The 19,196-nt window shown below is 56.8% G+C and overlaps 1 protein-coding gene across 2 annotated transcripts; it reads left to right on the top strand.

Moving 5' to 3' along the window:
* The first annotated feature begins 1,805 nt into the window (after positions 1-1,805).
* On the top strand, positions 1,806-18,685 carry PGAP6 (post-GPI attachment to proteins 6). 2 transcript variants are annotated; one of them, XM_064390125.1, is made up of 13 exons: positions 1,806-1,963; positions 5,887-6,064; positions 7,552-7,759; positions 7,870-7,970; positions 8,331-8,596; positions 9,748-10,067; positions 10,758-10,851; positions 11,430-11,553; positions 12,133-12,269; positions 14,122-14,300; positions 15,072-15,218; positions 15,600-15,716; positions 16,148-18,685. In XM_064390125.1, exons 1-13 carry the CDS (start codon positions 1,867-1,869, stop codon positions 16,442-16,444), a joined length of 2,265 nt encoding a protein of 754 aa, XP_064246195.1. In that variant the 5' UTR covers positions 1,806-1,866; the 3' UTR covers positions 16,445-18,685. The 2 variants fall into 2 exon arrangements, with proteins under 2 accessions (XP_064246195.1, XP_064246194.1); XM_064390124.1 differs by having other exon boundaries at positions 7,837-7,970.
* Positions 18,686-19,196: the final 511 nt, after the last annotated feature.

Here is a 19,196-nt window from a genome sequence, read left to right as displayed (position 1 = left end):
GTAGGAAATACACTCTCCAGAGCAGGGTCTTCCTCTTTTGTCTGACTTGCTGATGTGAAGGGCTGTGCTCAGGACTCATGGACCAAAGAGCAGGAAGCAGAAGTGGTCAGCCCTGACCACCACAGGGACACCGACACCACTTTCAGAGTGTCACTGAGTCAGACAGAAACCCTGGCCCCAGCACAGCATGGTCCCTGAGGTTTCAGCACAAACACAACCCCCCCTGTGGTTTTCCGAATCCTCTGAGCTCTTGATGCCACACAGGATGAGGCAGAAACCACTGCAGCTGTACCTTCTGCAGGTCTTTGTGATCCACTGACTGGGCAAGTGGAGGAAGCTTCAGCTTCTCCAGCTCCAGTTTCAGCTCCAGCTCTGCAGCCAAAAGGAGACCCTTCCTGGCCCAAACTCATCCCTTCTGAGGCTGCAAGGCTGCTCAGTCAAAGGGAAGAGGAGCAGCCCAGACAGTCGCTAAGCCAATGACAACTTTTGCGTGTCCCCATGTGTTTGGAGCAGCTGTCAGTCTGGATGTGGCATGTCCTACAGCATCCATCCACGCAGTTACAGTGAACACTGGAATGCTTCTCTTGGGAACGAGCAACTCCAAGGGACCCAAGCTGTGAAAAAAATCACATTGTAACACACTCTGGATCTAACTCTGCATTGTGTTAGATAAGCTTAATTTATACTCAAGTCTTTGAATTATTTTTTCCTCTTTTAAGAGGAAAATAACTAGAAATGGCATTTCAAGAAAGTAATTCATAAGGGCTGATTGGACATGAGCTGTTATCTTTAAAAGTGGAGTTGAAGGCTAAATGAATGTAGAATGGGGACAGAAGGGTTTATTTGTTTTCCTCTTAGAAGGAGAGCTCTGGAAATTCAAGGATAGTATCACAAAGGGGAAAATGGAAATGAACAAGCAGTGAACAAATTGAAGCTGGAAATTAGCAGAATAGTCCTTTCCCATCCCTTGAGCTTCATGTGCTCAAGCTTCTGGGCTGACTTCAGGGAAGTCTTCTCCTAAATCAGGCGAGGACATTGCCAGCTTTGAGCACACAGCCTGCTCTGACTGGGATTTTGGTGATGTCAGAGCTCCTGGAAAATGACAGGCACTTCCCCAGGGGATTTCCTTCCCATGCCCCAAGAATTTGTTACAAAGAGTAAGATCTTGTGACAGCAATCAGCAAAGATTTTGAGCTCCAGAAGCAGAAACTCCATCTCTAGGGAGCTTGTGGTTGACTGGAAAAAGGTCTGAAGTCCTCAGCTAAGGAGGACTGGACCAGTAAGGGAGTGGTGGGATTTTTGCCTGAGCAAGGACTCCGAGACTGTCCCCAGGCTGCATTATTTCCACTGGGGAACACATCAGAGGTATCCCAAGGAAAAAGAAAATCCTGGACTCTTTTGAAATCAGCTGGAAAAATCAGAGAATGACTTGACCGTGCCTGTGAAATCCCCGTGAGTCCTATGAACACGGCAGATAGTGCGAGCAGAGAAAGCCATGGGGCTTTGCAGGAACGCGCATTAAACCACCCATCACTGAAGGGCTGAGCCTCCCCGGTGATTTCCCGGGGGCACGGTCGCTTATGACCGAGGCAGAGCACGTTCGTGATTCCCCTTTCCCCGACCCCACTACCACCGCGCACACCGGCGCGGCGCCCCGCCGGGGCTCTCCCGGTGCCCGGGGCGCTCCGAGGGGCCGGGCGCACCCCGGGGCGGAGCACCCCGCGGGCAGCCCGGCTCGCTCCGCGCCGCTGGCGCCGCCGGTGCCGCGGGGGCGGGCCGGGGCGGGGCGGGCGGCGGAAGCGGCGGCGGCGGCGGCGGCGGCGCTGCGGGGCGGGCGGCGCGGGGCCGGGGCAGCGGCGGGCGGCCATGGCCGGGGCAGCGGGGCCGGCCCTGCCGCGGCTGCTGCTGCTGCTGCTGCAGCTCCTGGCGCTGCCCGCCGGCCGCGCCGACCGCGCCGGCCCCGGTGAGTGCCGCGGGACGGAGAGGGGCGAGCGCGGGGTCTGGGGGGCAGAGCGGCGGGGGAAAGCGGAGGGGGATGCTGAGGGGAGCTGCCCCGCGTGTCGCGGCTGCTGCCGGGTGGAGCTGCGGTGACTTTGGGGTGGCTTCGTGCTTTGCCGGGGGAGTCGGGGGATCCTGAGCATCCCCCGGGAGTAGCGCTTGTGCCGGCCCTGCGGAGCGCCGGCAGGTCAGGCCACTCGCGGGGGGCTCTGCTGTGTTTGCAGCGGTTCTCCTTGGGTTTGCCTTGTTTTCAGCTTACTTTACTCCCAGTGCGTGCGGACGGACGGATGGGAGCGGGGCTTTTGGGTCTGGGGTCCCGCGGGATTGTGCCCCCCCTCCGGAGCTGCTCTGGGCTGGAGAGGTTTGGGGAGGTGAAGCTGTTCACCCATCTCTCTCTGTCTCAGAGATGGGCTCGTTCTGGCCGTGGTTGTCCTGTTGATGCTGCTTATCGCTTCCTCACAGCCCGCGGAGCGTGAGGCTCCGGGAGCCGCGGGGGACATGGCCCCGTGCCCCGGGCCCACCCTGCGCTGGCATCCTGCTCGCTGGGTTCCCAGCCCTGGAGAGCTCCCCTGCCTCAGGTGTGGTGCTGGGTTTGTCCCGGCGCCGTCCCGCCGGCTGTGGGAATGTCTCTGTAGGGAATAGCTCCGTCGGGTTGTGGCTGGGCACTGGCAAAGATCCCCAGGGCAGCGAGGGGTCCCTGCAACGTTTGCAGGTGGATTTTAGACCCGGGATACAGGAACGGGATTTCTGTTACACTGTAAGTGGGAAAACATCCTGCAACATAGCCCAGTCTTTTCTCGAGTCAGGCTCATCAACTCTGTAGCTTTAGACAGTGTCTGCTTTGAAATGAGGGCTTCATCCCTTTGATGGGGCGCCCTGTGAAACCCGCAGTCAAGGTATTATGTCCTCTAACTGCTATGAGATCATCTTTGGACAAACAAACCCAAGCTGTAGCAGGTGACTCTTTACTCTGAAATTGAAATAATGTGTCTCCTCTGTGCATCAGGGATTCTACCGCGTTCTGTTCCTTGCCTTAAAACACTTCTGGTTTTTGCACAGCACCTTTGAAACCCGCTTATGTGAGATCTATATGGAAGAGGATGGAAAACAGCATCCACGGGACAGGTCTCTTGCTCAGTTTAAAGCTCCTTTCACATCATGGAACAGTCAAGTGGGACTTTCCAGGTGTTGCCATGCTGGTGTCGAGCAGACTGAATAGATGGGGATGGACACAAACAGAGCACAGCACATGCCAGAGAGCTCTCTCTTGATGCAAACGGGCTGCCAGAGCACACATTTGGCTGCAGTGACCTGTCTTTCAGGCTTTTCTGTGCTGATGTCCCGCTTATCTGTGGTATTTCCTTGTCACCCTGGGTGGAGGAAGTCACATACCAGGCTGCTGGTGCAGCTCTGGGTGCCCAGCACAGCCTGTGAGCAGGGGCTCAGCCCTTGTCACCACAAGAAGCTGTTTGTCAGTGGACTTTGCCCACAGCCCCAGCTGGTGCTTACCTGGTGACAGGCAGTGCGTGGGCAGGGCAGGTCTGCCTGCTCTGACCTGGTAATGCTCTTGAGCTCACTCCACATAATTGACCAGTCTTTAATAAAGAGCATTGCTGATTGCTGGAGTTTTTAATTTTGCAGTTGGCCTGCCCTGTCCTCCCCCAAACCCACCCCAAGGGAGCTTTGGCTTGGTGAGGACGTGCAGGATGGGTGGTGGCCGTGGCTGACAGCTGGTGGGCTTGGGGCAGGCTGTAGGTTGTCTGATGGGACCTGTTGCGTGGAGAAGGACCAGGGCTCTCCCAGCTCTCATCACGCTTTGTGTCCCTGCCTGCCTCCTCCTGTGCCCAAATGTCCCCATGGGCTGCCAGAAACGAGCGTGCCAAGTGTGTGTGGAGTGTGCTGGGGGTGCAGACCCCAGTGATGAAAGCCTGCTCCTTTCCATAGCCCCGGTGTGGGAAATGTCCCTGGGCTTGCAGGGGTCTCAGCCAGCTCCTGTCCGCGGTGCCCACGCGCTGCGCTGGCGTTTCACACTGGTTTGAAAAGCCCCTTTTGTGCTCTCTGCTCCTTGCTGGCTGGAGAGCAGTGTGACCCCGGCGTGGGGACTGCAGTGGGACAGCTCTGTGGCCTCTCAGCTGTCCTGCTCAAGGCTCACTTTCCCTATGGCCTTTCCTGACTGCACAGAGGTGCTGCCAGCTCTGCTCCCTGGGCTGGCCCCTGCGGCAAGGTCAGAGCCACGCTCTTCCTCCCGGAGCAAATCCTCCAGCTGCCTTGTGTGGCTGGTATTTCTCGCTTTCCTGTTTCCTCCTTTCCCTGCTGGGCTCGCAGGATGCCCGCAGGCTCTGCCTTGGTAAGTTGCCAGGGAGTCAAAGCCGTGATTACCGTTCCTGTCTCCTTGCCCTGCCGTGGGTGCAGGCTGGCCAGCGTCCTCCTTTGGGGCATGGATCCTAGCTCCTGCTAGGATTAGATTTCTCCCGGCAGGAACTGCATCCCAATGATCTGCTCCTGCCTAAGGATTGTTTTCCTCTTTGCTGTCTTTCTTATACACAGTTGGGTCCTCTGTGTTTGCAGCACGGCCCTGGGCAGCTTTGAGGAATGGCCAAGTTAACTCACCCTCACTGCTACTCTATGACAGAAATGAGGAATCTGCCTCTGAAAGGTTTCTCCCCACTCTGGGGATTCCAGAGTAGGAAGGAAGCACTCCACAGACACATGAAAACATAACCTTCTACCCTCTTGCTGAGTGTTACAAACTTTGGTTTTGGGTGGCCTTGACTCTGCTGTCTCTGTGCAGTTTATCCCTTTCTCAGCTGGTGTGATGCTTCTTTTCCAGCCCTGAGCTGCAGTCTGGCTGGTTTGGGTAATGTATATTTTGCTGGGGGTGATCTGTAGGTGTGTAGCTGGGCAGAGGGATGGAGGATCTAGTTCATCCTGATGGCACTTTGGCTGAGTAGCTGTTGTCCTCTTGCACACTCTTTCAGCCTACCCTGGGGCTGTTCTCACTGTCCCAGCAGTCTTTCTTCCAGCTAGGAAAATTGCTAGGCTTCAGAAGGTATGTCTGAAAGAGTTACATTTGCAGCACATGAATTTGCATTGTGTTGTGTGTCACGGGAAGGCAGTACCCGTGTCCTGAGCTGGGTAAATGGATAACCACAGAATGGTTTGGGTTGGAAGGGACCTTTACAGGTCATCTCGTGGGCAGGGACACCTTCCACCAGGCCAGGTTGCTCCGAGCTCCATCCAACCTGGCCTTGGACACTTCCAGGGATGGGGCAGCCACAGCTTCTCAGGACAATCTGTGCCTCCTCACCCTCACAGGGAAGAATTTCCTCCTAACATCCAATCTAAATCTCCTCTCCTTTCATTTAAATCATCCCCCATGCTTTCACTCTCTGCCCATGTAAAACATCAGCCCATGTGCTCAGCAGGAGACAAGGGCACAGCTCCTGCCTCTTGGCACCTGAAGCTGCTGCTGGGGCAGAGGGCACCCCCGTGCTGCCTGCACCCCTCTGCTCTGTGCTGTGCCCAGGGCTTCCTGCTGCCTATTCCATCACCTTTCCTTCTGCCATCAACCTTTCCTCCTGACCTTTTCCTCCTCCTTGGTGTCTCTGGTGGTCTCTTATCTTCAGGGCACATTTCTCAGAGTGAAGTTTGGGCATCTGTTAGTGCTCTCTGGTTCAGGGTGATGGTTTTGTAGTAGGCATGTGGGTGGTTCTGGCTGGAGGTGCATGGATCACCACTTATCTAATGGGACTGGAATGAGAAATCAGGGACACAGAGTGCACTGTTCCAAGAAACATTAAGCCTCCTGTGTGCTTCTGTGGGTGGATAAAGCCCTGCAGCCTGCCCCCAGCAGCTCCCCCACCAACTGCTGTGCTCTCTCCCTTCCAGACTCGCTGTATGTCTCCGAGTACTTCTCCCAGAGTGCACAGAAGCTCTCCTTCTACAGCTGGTATGGGAACGCCAAGCTCTTCCACTTCCACGTGCCCGAGGACACCGTGCTGCTCCGCTGGCTGCTGCAGGCGTCCCGGGGGAAAGGCCCCGAGTGCACCAGCATGGAGATCACTGTGTATGTATGTCCCCGTGCCAGGCTTGTCCTGTGGGTTCTTGTCCCCTGTCCTGGTCACTCGTGGCTGGGGCTGGCTGGTTGTGGAGGCTGGGCAGTTCCTCAGCTGCAGGAGCTGTAGTTTCTTCATGCAGCAGCAGTGAGTCTGTGTTTAAACCTGTGGGAGCGTTTTGTGTTTGTGTTTCCAGCGGATCTGGGGCTGCCTGTCAGGTGTGGTGTCCAAGAGACCCCTTAGGACTCTGGAGAGAGCTTCACACCGAGGCAGGTGTGCTGCTCAGAGCTGTTCCTGGCCTGGCAGGACCTGCACATGCTGCCAAGCGATGTGGCAGGACTACACAGGGACTGGAGCAGACCCAGACTGGCTGGAGATGGGCAAACTGCCCAGTGCAGCAGAACTGAGGAGATTTGGGGGCACTTTGTGAGGGGCATGGCTGAGCGTGGAGCAGAGATAGGAGAGGAATGTGGTGTCATGTGGACACAGGAACATGAGAAGATTGCAAGCTCAATGTCAGTGAGAGGAATGCTGCTTTTAAAGCAGTACGTGACTTGTTGAAGGATTTGAGGTCCAAAACTTGCCAGATTTTGAGCTTTATCTTTGGAGGACACCAAGCTTCCTCAGCAAGTTGTGCCCATGGAGTCACATGGGTCTCTGGCACCCATCCCACAGAGATCTGGGAGTGATCTCTGCTTGGCTTGTGCTTGTGCCTCCCTGGTCTGTCTTGGGGAGACTGGCACTCTTTTTGCTCCTGAGCAGCCTGGTACAGATGATCTGCCTTCTTTCTGCTTCACAGAAAGGTTTCCAGTAGTTTGGGGACGTGAGGGACAAGGCAGCAGCTAAACAATAATCTAAGAAATGATGGCTAACCCAGATAAGCTCCAAGGAGTAATAACATATCACCTGTCATGTCTGCTTGCTGAACCTGTTGCAGTGCAGTCCAAAAGCAATCAAATTAAATGCCAAATTGACTGGGTAAATATCTCCCACGTTCCTCAGCTCTGTGTGTTTCTGCTGCTTCAAATGCTGGGCTTATCTAGAAAGCAGAAGTGCTGCTGTACTGAAGTCTGTAATAGGGGCCTTCCTTGGAAAGTCTTTTCAGTCTTTCTGTTTGCCTTCCTTAAAAGAGGAAATGGGAAGATGCAGATCTTAGCTAGAAAATTAAAGTTCTTTGTGGACGATTTTCCCTATATGGGGAATTTGTGATGGTTATAAAGCAGGAGTCTCTGGGTGGGGCTTAGCCTTAGCAAGTGTTGGAAATTTGCTGCCAGGCTTAATGGAACCATGTAAATCTTAATAAGCTGCCAAGTTAAACCAATCTCTAAATAAATCCCAGATAACCTGAGAGCATCCAGTCCTCACCAGATGAAAATGATGACTCCACTGGAAAATGTGGGGTTTTCCAGCCTGCTCCCTTCCCAGTCCCAGGCCAGTTTGTATCCCAGTGTCTGTACCTCCCCGGGTTTGCTCTCACCGTGGTTTCTCTCTCTCTCAGGCACTTTCGGCACGGAGCCCCTCCCGTCATTAACCCTTTGGGCACTCGCTTCCCTGCCAACGCCACCGTCCGTCCCTCCTACAACATCAGCATCACCCTGAGCAGCGCTGTGCAGAACACCACCTTCGTGAACGTCAGCACCCCCGCTGCTGGGGACTGGTTCATCGCTGCCCACCTGCCCCAGGCTGCGGGCAGGATCGAGGTCAAGGTGAGGGGCCTGCCCAGCCCCTGCCCCGCGTGCCTCATCACAACCACTGCTGACCCCTGTGCTCTCCCCCCCTGCAGGGCTTCTCCACTCCATGCCCCTATATGTTCCAGGCAGATATGTTTGTGCTCAGACTCACTGATATGCCTGTCCTGGAGCCTGGTGTCCCCATGCCACACACCGTTGTCTCGCCTGCTAAGCCACTGCATGTCAAGTGAGTGGGAGCAGAGGGTGGGCAGCTGAGGGCGTGGCAGGGTGGGATTTCCCACACAAGCTGCTATGGGGAAGCCAGTGTTGTTCCCACGTGGGGCTGGAGCTGGGGGGTCTGTGAGCCTGCTGCTGAGCTCCCTGCAGCAGTGGTAGGGTCTGCACGGGGGGCACACCAGCACCCTTCTCCAACTCTTCCCAGGTGGTCACAGATTCAAATGCAGGAATTTTAGTTCTTCCAGATGTTAGCCTTGGGAAGGATTTTCACAGCACCAACCAGGGCAGTCTAGCTCTTGTCACAAAGCCCTGGGGACCCGGCTTGTGTTGAGAGTCCAAGCTCTGCAAGCTGCTGCTCCCTCCCCTACAGGGTCTTCGTTCCCAAGCACGCCGCAGGGATGCGGTTCCAGCTGAGCAGCTGCGTCACCAGCGAGCAGAGAGCCTGCACTGTGAGGGTGCTGCTGGGCTCCATCACCCTGCCCCAGTCCTTCCAGAGGAGCCTCACCTGCACGGGGAGCATCAACTGCAGCCTGGCCCTGGAGTCGCCGCCCTGGGAGAAGTGGCTGCAGATCATGGTGGAGAGTCTCGGCACTGCCAATGCCAGCGTGTCCGTGGAGATGCTGGCTTCTTTCACAGGTGGGATTCCATGTTCTTTAGCCATAAGAGAAGGACCAGAGGGACCTCTGTGTGTGCTGTGTCCCCCTTGGGTCTTTGGGTGCCTGTGCCTGCTTTGTGGCCTGTGCTCCCCATCGTGCTGGTTGCCTCCTCTTGGACACCAGAGTTTTTGCTTTGGGGACAAAATTGAAAACTCCAGTGTTCACCACAGAGAGGCTTTTGCTAGAGCTGCCTGTTTGGAAACACCTGAAAAGTTCAGTGTTATTTTTCTGAAGGTTGTTTGGGAAGCAGTGGCTCGCTTAAAATTTGGTGGGAAAAATAGTTATCTTTGGTACACCAGACTAAGGCTGTGTTGACTACTAATTGGCCAAGAGCAGGCTACAGGCAGGAAACCACCTCACAGAGGTTTACTTGGGAAATGTCTGGAGTTGTTGTAAGGGGGTGTCACCACTTCCAGTGACACCGTGTGGCTCAGGTGGTCACAAGGTCCTTGTGGCTGTCATTGGCACGTTCGCACCTATTACATGGCCATAATCCCTGTTGGACTGCTGGAAGCTCACCAACTAGGTACATTGTTGAAGTTTTCTTCTGCTGGGGGTTCTGCCACCTCCTCTTCAAAGCAGAGCCTCGTCCTGTGTGCTGGAAGACCTGGCACTGGCAGCAGAGGTGTTATTAGAGGGTAGCCCTGGAGTCTCTGGGAGCAATGGACAGTCTCCAGCAGGGGGACTCCAAGTGTCCCCTTCAGCTCCATCTGCCACAGTGTGCCAGCTCTGCTGGGTTGGCTTCTCCCTCCTGCTCAGCTTTGTTTGCTCACAAATGGGGAGTTGGGAGAGACTTGTGCAGCCTGTGGCTGTGGGACGGCTGAGTGCTGAGCTCTGCTGGTGGTGAGTGAGCACTCCCTGGGCACTTTGATGGTGTTGTGTTATTCCTTCTTCTGTTCCCCCTTCCCTGCAGCTCCAGGGTGCTCCCACCCACTGTACCACTCCCAGTACTGTCCCAGCTTGTGGATGGTGCTCCTGCAAAGGTGGCACCTCAGGGACAGTTCATGCAGGGCAGGAACCACCTGAAACCCCCCAGTTTGTGCTGCCCCTTGGAGCCCTGGATCTGCTGGGGCCCTGCCTGGGTGAGGTGCTAGACCTGGCTGTGCTGACTCCTCTCCCTTTTGGCTCTAGTTTGCAGACCAGGAAGCACCAGTTCCTTCCTTAACTTCATCAGCCTAAACCAGAGCCAGGCTGGTGCCAGACCAGGAGCAGCAGGCAGCTCTGCTCCAGCCTCAGGAGAGGCTCCAGGCAACACGTCGGGCCAGCGCAGCTCCTGCCTGCAGAGCCAGCCCGTGGTGAGGGAGGACCTGGACGTGGTGTCCGTGCGCTACCGGCTCCTGAACGGCCCCAGCGTGCCCGTGAGCTCCCTGGCCCCCAGCCTGCTCCTGCTCAACCTCAACACGGGCATGGACAGCGGGGGAGCCCTCGTGGTCAGTCTGCTGCTCAACAAGGTGAGCAGGCTGATTGTGTCCCCTTGGCAGGGCTTGTCCCTGCTCCTGCGTGCTCCAGAGGCTGTAGGCACCAGGGGGACTGTTTCTCTTTTTGTTGTTACAAAATACTCCGAGCCTTTTTTAGCTGCTTCCAGCGTGTCCCACCTGCCAGCTCCAATTCAAATGGCACAGCCTGCAGCGTGTGGCAGCAGTGACGCAGAGGAGACAGAATGGAAAGCAGCTGCAGTGCCATCTTCTCCGTGGGAGCCTGGCACCTTGCCACCAGGAGAGGAGGCTGAGCAGGGGAACCCAGGGATGTTCCTGTCCAAGTCACTGATTCCCAGGCTCCTTCAGTGACACCCCACCACCACCACCACCAAAATCAGCCCCCTGAAATTCCATTAAACTTCTTGAGGGCTGGCTCAGGGCTCAGCCCTGATGTCCTGCAGACTCTGACTTGTGTCTCCCCAGTGCTGGTGCTGAAATCATGAGTGGGTGTCCCAGTTTTGGGGCAGGGTCCCCCACGAGGGTCTCTTGCCCCTCAGCCATGACACAACACAGTGGTAACAGAAGGTCCAGTGAAACAGAAACCTTCTGAATTGACGGGTGACTTGACCTGAAGGATTTATTGTCCCTGGGCACTGAGGAAAGGGATGTGCAGGGGGATGGCATCGGGGCACTCTAACATGGGGCACTGCTCTGTTTGCACAGACGTCTGTGAGCCTGGCCAATGCCACCGTGGCAGCCTGTGTGAGTGCTGCTTCTCCAGTGCTGTCCCTCAACGCCACACGGAACTGCAGCACAGGTAGGGGAGATGCTGCCACTGCCACCAGCTCAGCTGTGTCATCCCAGGGCTCTGCTTTCAAACCTGGCAAGCTGTTTACTGACTCAGGACTCCATGGTGTGTCCCAAATAATCCAATTTTTGCACAAACCCTTGTGAGGTTTTTGTGCTGGCACGTTCCCAGGGTGCTGGGGTGCAGGTGGTGGTCTGGCACCACGAGATAGCCTCCACCAAAGGAAGGTCTGGTTACCTGCTGGGGCTCTTCCAGCCTTGTTGGCAGGAGGTTTGGGGATGGTGAAGGTACTGCTGGTGTGCAAAGCAGTTAAGCTGTGCACTGGAGGACCAGCCAAGACAACAGGCTGTTCCAGGTGCCCTATGCTGCCCAGATATGTACCAGGAGCTGAGATGACAGTAAAAATTGAGATCTCAAGAAAAAGGGTCTTGAGAACAGGGGTCCTCTCCATGCCCTTGGTGCCTCCTGAGCGTGGGAGCAAGGAGCCACAGGAGGCAGCTGATTCCTGTGTGGTCAGTCTCAGCCTGGGATTGCTGTGGGCTCTTCTCCTCAAGCCCTGGCACATCTCAGCACCCTCCTTTTTGCAGCTTTCTCCCAGGGCTACCCTCTGAGTGTGAGCACGTCCTCTGCAGAAGCCATGCTGATTGTCCTGTACCCACAGACTGATGACTGGTTCCTGTCCCTGCAGCTCCTCTGCCCCAGGGGACAGGGGTGAGTCTGGATGTCACCTCGCTACCTCCCACTGCCCTTGTGTGAGCAAACCTGACCCCTGTCCTCCTGTCTGGGCTGTGGGCTCCTCTCACCTGTGGCAGTTGCACTGTGGCTGCAGAGGGACAGGGAGGTTGCTGGCCCTGCTCACTTGCTCCCTTGTGCAGCTTGTTTGATGCTGAGCTGGCACAGCTCACGTCGACTGCAGATGGCAGAGCCTGCCTGGGTGAGCTTCCCCAGGTGGATTCAGAGGTGATAAATTGGGAAATAATTGCTGCTGTTACCCTTCTGGGAGGTCTCTAAGGTGCAGAATTCCTGCAGTTTGCTTTCCTGTGTAAGGAACTAAGTGTATAATGCAAAACAACACTGGTGACACTGGCCCTGAGGACAGTCATGGGCACTGGGGTCTGCCAAGGGGGTCTGGGGAGAGCTGACACCCACCTGGACGTCACTTGGCCGCCCAAGTGGCGAGGGAGCAGGCTCTGCTCCGGGCAGATCCCGAAATGCCAGGCAGCTTGCAGGCAGGAGCAGTCGGGGGCTGTCCCAGGGGCGGTGGCAGCAGGGGCCGTGCTGTCCTTGCAGGGAGTGCGGCGGGGCCGAAGGCAGAGTGACGGTGTTCGCGTACCTCACGCCCTGCTTCAACGACTGCGGGCCCTACGGGCAGTGCAGCCTCCTGCGCAGGCACGGCTACCTCTACGCTGGCTGCAGCTGCAAGGCTGGTGAGTGCCTCGTCCTGGGAGGCTTTGCCATCCTCCCCCGGGGGACAGCACGGTTTAGGGTGGTGGTGCTGGAGTGGGGGAGCCTGGGGTTTGCTGTGGGTGGCAGTGTCAGTACCTGGGGGAGCACCCAGGGGTGATGGGGAATTGGGATGAGAACAGCTTGGAGCTCCCCAGGGTTTGGAGCAGTGCTGCTGAGCATCTCCAGAGAGATCAGGGTGCCTGAAAATGCCTGTGTCAGAGCCTGTGCCTGTCAGGGTTTGCTGTGTAGGCTCCTGGTAGGAGATGTGATGAGCTGGGCTGCAGTCCCTGTGTCTCCTGCCAAGAGCCTTAGACTCAGAGGTGCCCCTGGAGGAGGAATATCTGTGTCAGCTCCTAATTATCTTAATGGCCTGGGAAGTCTGTGGTGTAGGGAAGATGAGCTCTGCTGTGCTTGGGTGGGTCTGTGCACCTGTTCTCAGCAGAAGGACAAGGCAAAATGTGGTTCCCTGCTGCTCTGGGCCTGAGCCAGCACCTCCCTGCTGCAGTGCTGCTGATGGGTGAGGAGCAGGATGGAGAGCAGCATCCCGATTTCCCCGAGGGCTGCCAGGTTCTGGGAAGCACAGAGCACCTTCAGGGAACTGGAGAATCAGGCTGAGGACAGCTTTCTGCTGAATCACTCCCAGCAAAGTGCCCCATCTGCATATTGGTGACCCAGAAATAAACCAGAGAGAGTAGGTTCCCTGGGCTCTGCCTGGCAGGGAGCCACCTCACGGGGCAGAGCTGCTGCTGTGGGTTCCAGTCACTCTGGAATGGGATGGATGCTACTGTTAACTCTGCTTCTTGACCATGGAGTACCCCAGCTGCTCTTTGGGCTGCCCTCTTTTCTTCAAAAGGAGGGCATGGGCATCCAAATCTTTAATTAAAATAATTTAAATAATTTTAAAAAGAAGAGGCAGATTTGTTTTCGTAGAGATTGCCTCAGTTCAATCCTTGGTATCCAGTCAGGGGGTGAGAGTTGTGTTTTGTGTCAGACACTGTCCTTTAGGAAATTTTCACTCCCAGGCTCCTGTGTGGCCCTGGATGTCACCATGGGCTGTGGCAGTGGGTTTGTTCAGCCAGTGGAAGAGGAGCTGGAGTGGGACCAGTCACTTTCTGCTGCCCAGAGGTTACAGGGCCCCTGGAGTAACCCAGCTATGCAGGCTGAGCACAGGGAAAGGGCAAGAGGCCACAGACATTGGCTGCAGCAAGGAAATTGTCACCTAAATTGAAGAAGACACATTTTCTCCCCCTTCAGAGCTGTTTGTTTTTGCACAGGTTCCAGGTCTCCATCCTTGGAGATCTTCACAAGTCAGTTGGGGAAGGTCCAGAGCAGCCTGACCTGGTTTTTGGTCTGTCCTGCTGTGACAGCTGGTGGGAGAGGAGCCCAGTGGCTTCCTCAGTGCTGAGGATCATTCTCAGGAATCTCCTGATTCCTGAGATCTGCAGGGATCTTGCACCCAACTTACAGCACCACGTGAAGCACCTGAACCTTGAGTGCTTGATGTTCCACCAGCAAGTACCATGTGTGCTGAGTTACTGCAGGGATGGACAGTACCAGTCTGGATGTAGGATGGCCTCTGCTACACAGGGACAACCTGGGCAATGTCCTCAGGGCAGCCACGGGGCTCTGCTGGGCTTCCCCAGCTTCCCACAGCAGAGTGTGTGATGAGTAATGAGACACCTGAGAGCAGGAGCGTGAGAGGCTGATGGACAAGAGGCTCAGGGACAGTCTGGGGGTGGGATTGCTCCTTCTCAGGCACCCCAGGCTCCTGCTGGTTGCTGTGGGAGGACAAGGCAGGGCCTTTGAGATCCACAGAAGCCTCTCTGTCCGCAGGCTGGGGTGGCTGGAGCTGCACAGATGACACCAAGGCCCAGACCGTGGGCACACAGAACTTGGCCACGCTGCTGCTCACCCTGAGCAACCTCATGTTCCTGCCTGCCATTGCAGTCGCTGTCTATCGTTTCTACCTGGTGGAGGCCTCTGTCTACACCTACACCATGTTCTTCTCCACGGTAGGGACTGCCTTGTGTCCCCTGACACCTCCCCCTGAGCTCTGGGAATGCTGTGCCAGGATGAAGTCCTTGGTGGAGCAGCCCATCCTGGAGCTCCTGGGATCATTGCACAAGCACCTCCATGGGCACACTGTAGTATCCAAGGATGTTGAGGGGTTGGAATGGACCTTAAAAATCACCTAGTTCCATGAACAGGGATACCCCCACTAGACCTGGTTGCCCATGGCCTTATCCAACCTGGCATTGAATACTTCCAGGGCTAGGGCATCAACAGCCTCCCTGGGGAATCTGTTTCAGTGTCTCACCATTCTCAGAGTAAAAAATTTCTCCCTAATATCTAACCTAAATTTCCCCTCTTTCAATTTGTACCCATTAGTCCTTCTCTCACCACTTCAGTTCCTGAGAAGAATCCCTCTCCAGCTTCCCTGTAGCCCCTTTGAGATGCTGTGAGTTCACCATGCAACCTTCTCTTGTCCAGGCTGAACAGCCCCAACTTTCTCAGCCTGTCTTCACAGAGCAGGTGCTTCAGTCCCCTCATCAGCTGCATGTCCCTCCCCTCTGGGCCTGCCCCTGCCCTTTCAGAGCTGCTGGGACAGTGCAGCGTGCCTGCTCTCCCCTGCTTTCCATAATGCCACAGCGGTTTGGTGGAGCTTCCTGGAGCCACTGCAGCAGGATCCTGCCTGTGGGCTGAGCCTTCTGCTGCCTCCCCTTCCCAGAGAGCCGTGTGGTGCTGCTGGCTCCGTGCTGACCTTTGCTTTGTCCCCGGTGCAGTTCTACCACGCGTGCGACCAGCCGGGCGTGGCCGTGATGTGCATCATGGACTACGACACGCTGCAGTACTGCGACTTCCTGGGCTCCGTGGTGTCCATCTGGGTCACCATCCTGTGCATGGCCCGCCTCAAGAAGATCCTGAAATACGTGAGTGTCAGCTGTCCCCACGTGGCCCAGCCAGCCAAGCCATGAGTGGCCACGCTGGGCCCTCTCACCGCTGTACTTTAGTGACACAGCTGGGTGACAAAGCCTGTTTGTCACCCAGTGCCACCCTGGCTTGTTTTGTCCCAGCAGTTTGGCTTGTGAGCCTGCTTGCTTGTAGGGGCTGGGCCTGAAAATTTCCCCTGAGATTTGGGGTAAAGGTTTGTGGCTTCTGTGGTTTCTCCTTCTTGAAGGTGTTTTTCCTGACTCTTGTGTGGATGCAGAGCTGGGAAGCCAGGAGAAGAGGTTCTCCTTGCCTCTGGCATGTCTGGCTGTGCTCTCTCAGCAGATGAGCTCCTGCCAGTAGTGGTGGTATCTCTTTTCCAGGTCCTTTTTGTCTTGGGGACCCTGTTAATTGCCATGTCCCTGCAGCTGGACCGCAGAGGGGTGTGGAACATGATGGGTCCCTGCCTCTTTGCCCTGCTCATCATGGTTACAGTGTGGGTAAGTGAGGGCAGCCAGGCAGGACCTGCTGCCCTTTGCTCCCCATGGGAATGGTGGTGGTAGAGCTGACCCAGGGCTCCAGCCCGTCCAGAGGCATGGCTTGAAACCCTGAAACACCCAGGTGGAGGGAGCAGGGCAAGGGATTCACCTTCCAGCCCTGCAGTAGCTGAAAAACCCCTGGTTCTGGGTCTCAGACCTGGAGCTGCAGTGCTGTGGCTTGGCCCTGGGCAGGAGCTGTAGCATCTGAGCTGGGCTCTGGTGCCACAGCTCTTGGGGGGTTTTGCAGAGCAGAGATGGGCCCAGACAGCGGGGGGCTGATTCCCTCAGGGACAGCAAGCACCCTGGGAGGCTGGCAGAGGCTCTGGGGTCTGTTTCGCCCCTGCCCCAGGCTCTGCTGGGCTGCTGAAGCCCCGTGTGCTCTGACCCCCCAGGTTCACCACGGAGCAAAGCGCAGGCACTGCTACCCCTCCTCGTGGAAGCGCTGGGTTTTCTACCTCCTCCCAGGGATCACCTTGGCTTTCATTGCCATCTCAGTGTACGCCTTCATGGAAACCAATGAGAACTACTACTACACCCACAGCATCTGGCACGTGCTGGTGGCTTGCAGCGTCGCTTTCCTGCTCCCTCCTCGGGACAAGCATAAGAAGCCCTGGGCCTGGTCCCAGAAGCTCACGTGTCGCTATCAGATCTGCCAGAACGACCGTGAGGAGCTCTATGCTGTCACCTGACCCGTCCTGGCTGCAGGGGTGCAGGGATGGGGAGGCTGCTCCTGCCCGCGGTGCCCCTCGCACGTCGGCAGCCCCCTCACGTGCTCGTCCCCTGGGCAGGAGGGCGCAGCGTGCGCTGGGTTTGAAGGTGAAGATGGTCTGGGCTGGTCTTGTGGAGGCAAGTTTGAGGCCATCTCTGCTTTTCTGCTGGGGTGGGGCAGGCTCCTCGTGGTTCCAGATCAAGGAATAGCTTGTCCCCCACCTCCCCATAGCCCTGGGGGAAATCTCCAACCCTCTTCCCCCGCTGCTGCATCCATGAGGCTTGGGCTTAGCCCACACTGAGCTGGAGCCAAGGCTTTGGCTGCTGGACTCTTCTCTGCACCCCGTCCTGGCAGAGGATGTGGGACAGGGAGCTCCCCTGCCATCCTGCAGTCAGCACTTGAACCCAAGAGAGGAGCACGTTTCTTCTGCTCTGGAGCAAATGCTGCCGAGTGCCCTTGGTGCTGATGGGGAGGGAGGGAGCTGATCCCAGCACGTGCTGGGCCCTTGGCTGCCATCTCCTTGGGGGTCTGGAGCCTCTCTCCCTCTGAAACAGGTGCTGCTGCTCTTACCTGGTCCTGATTCTGTGGGAGAAGAATGAGGCTGGGACTTGGGCCCTGGATTCAGGATCAGACCGGGCAGGAATGTGAAAAACCCCACGTGGGGACACGCAGGAGCCAGCAGCAGCACGTGAAACCCACAGCAGTGCAGGGCTCAGTCTGAGTTTAACTTCAGCTCTGGAAGGAGCCAGGCTGATGGTGTTCAGGGATTCACTGTTTCCCCCTTTTGGGGGTGTGGCATGGGCAGGGCTCTCTCTGGGGCGGCACAGGGGGTTCAGGGCGGTGCCTGAGCTGCTCCTGCTGCCTGCTGTGCCTCGGAGCCTGGACGTGCTGCAGGCTCCTGAGGCCTCAGCAGTCCCAGCCCAGCCAGGAGCAGCACCAGGGGCTCCCCAGGTGGCCAGGGCTCCTTTGCAGCGTGTCTCACCTTAGCCTTACTCCAGGGCACGCAGACAGCAAGGGCAGAACTTGGCAACCAGGGAAGTTGTCTTTGCCCATCCTTCTTCTACAGATAAGGGCTCAACTCCATCCTTCCAGCTGTGTCTGCCTGGTGTGTGCTGCTGGGAGCCCCTCCTCAGGTGGCTTTGGGGAGGAAAGAGCTTTTCATGAAGGATTTGCCTCCTCGGGGTTCTTCCTCTGCTTTGAAGAGCACCCAGCTCAGCTGTGCACTTTATCCCTCTGCCTCCCCCTCCTCTGCAAAGTCCCCCTTTTTAAGCAGGCTCAGGACAAGTGAGGGACACTTGTCCACACCCAGCAGTGTCATCCCCCCCACCCGTGTCCCCTGCCTTTCCTTGTGCTGCTGCCATCCAGGGCAGCACGGTGGGAAGGGGGACACGGGGCCCTCAGGGCTTCCTCCAACTTTTACCACTTTTAGGCACTTTTTTTGTCCCTGTCTCGGTTTGCACAGCGGTGCCGAGGCCCCAGCACCGTGGCAGGGGAGCACTGCTCCTTCACAGCCGTGCCGTCCATGCCGGGCCACCAGTGGGACCCAGGGGCCACCAGACTGCTCTGGGTGCTGCCAGTGGGACCTGGCTGCCACCAGTGTGACCCGACTGCTGCCAGTGTGACTTGGGTGCCACTGGTGTCACCTGGGTACTGCCAAGGTGACCGGAGTGCTTCCAGTGTGACCCAGGTGCTGTTGGTGTGACTCAGGTGCTGCCAGTGTGTGACTTGACTGCTGCCAATGTGACCTGGGTGCCACCAGGGTGGCCCAGGTGCCCCCAGTGTTGACCTGGGTGCTGCTAGTGTGGCCCGGGTGCCACCAGTGTGACCCGGGTGCCACCAGTGTGACCTGATGCCACTGACATGGCCAGGCATTGCTGGTTATCATAGAAAGCAATAATTCCTTTCCCTTCAGGGATTTCCATGCTGGAAGCAGAAGCTTTGGGGCAAGAAATCCCGCTGACATGATTGTTTATTTTATGTTTGATCGTTCATTTTTGCTTTGCCCCCTCCCTGCTGACCCGGCCTTGGTGCCTGCAGCAGGGAGGGTTAATTATTTTGGGTAAAATCTGAGCAGATTCCTGTGTCTGGGGAAAAAAAAAAAAAAAGAAAAGAAAAAAAGGTTATTTTTTTTCTTTGCTGTTACTACCTGTGATTATTTTATACGGTAAATTTTAAAGCTTACGGTTTTATAATTTAATAAAGGTGACGGTATTTGCGGGCAGACGCCTGGTGGCTGCAGTCACACAAGCACAGGGCTGGAAGGGGCCTCGTCTCCATCTCCATCTCCATGTCCATGTCCATCATCTCCATCTCCTCTCACCTCATGGCCCCGTGCCCAGGCGGGGCCAGCTGCGGCCTCAGGGCCGTGTGCGGGTGGGATTGGGGATGGCCCAGAGAGGGAGAGCCCAGCTCTGCTGCCTCGTGTGTCCTTCCTCACAGGATAAGGGGATATCCTGAGTGGGGAGGGACCCCAGGGATCATCCAGGGCCCTGCACAGACCCCCAACAACCCCACTGTGCCTGGCATGGTGCCAGCACTCCTGGAGCTCTGGCAGCCTCGGGCTGTGCCCAGCACCCTCTGGGGAAGAACCTTTCCCGAAATCCAGCCTGGCCCAGCTCCAGCCGTGCCCCCGAGCCCGTTGGGATGGAATTCCAGCCGTTCCGTGCCCGTTCCGCTCCGCTCTGGGCCCGCCCTACAACACCCTCAGGGCCGGCCGGGAACGAAACGCGGGC

This window comes from Passer domesticus, chromosome 15 (assembly GCF_036417665.1).
Source record: "Passer domesticus isolate bPasDom1 chromosome 15, bPasDom1.hap1, whole genome shotgun sequence".
Lineage (NCBI taxonomy): Eukaryota > Metazoa > Chordata > Aves > Passeriformes > Passeridae > Passer > Passer domesticus.
This window is presented reverse-complemented; position numbering and strand designations above follow the sequence as displayed.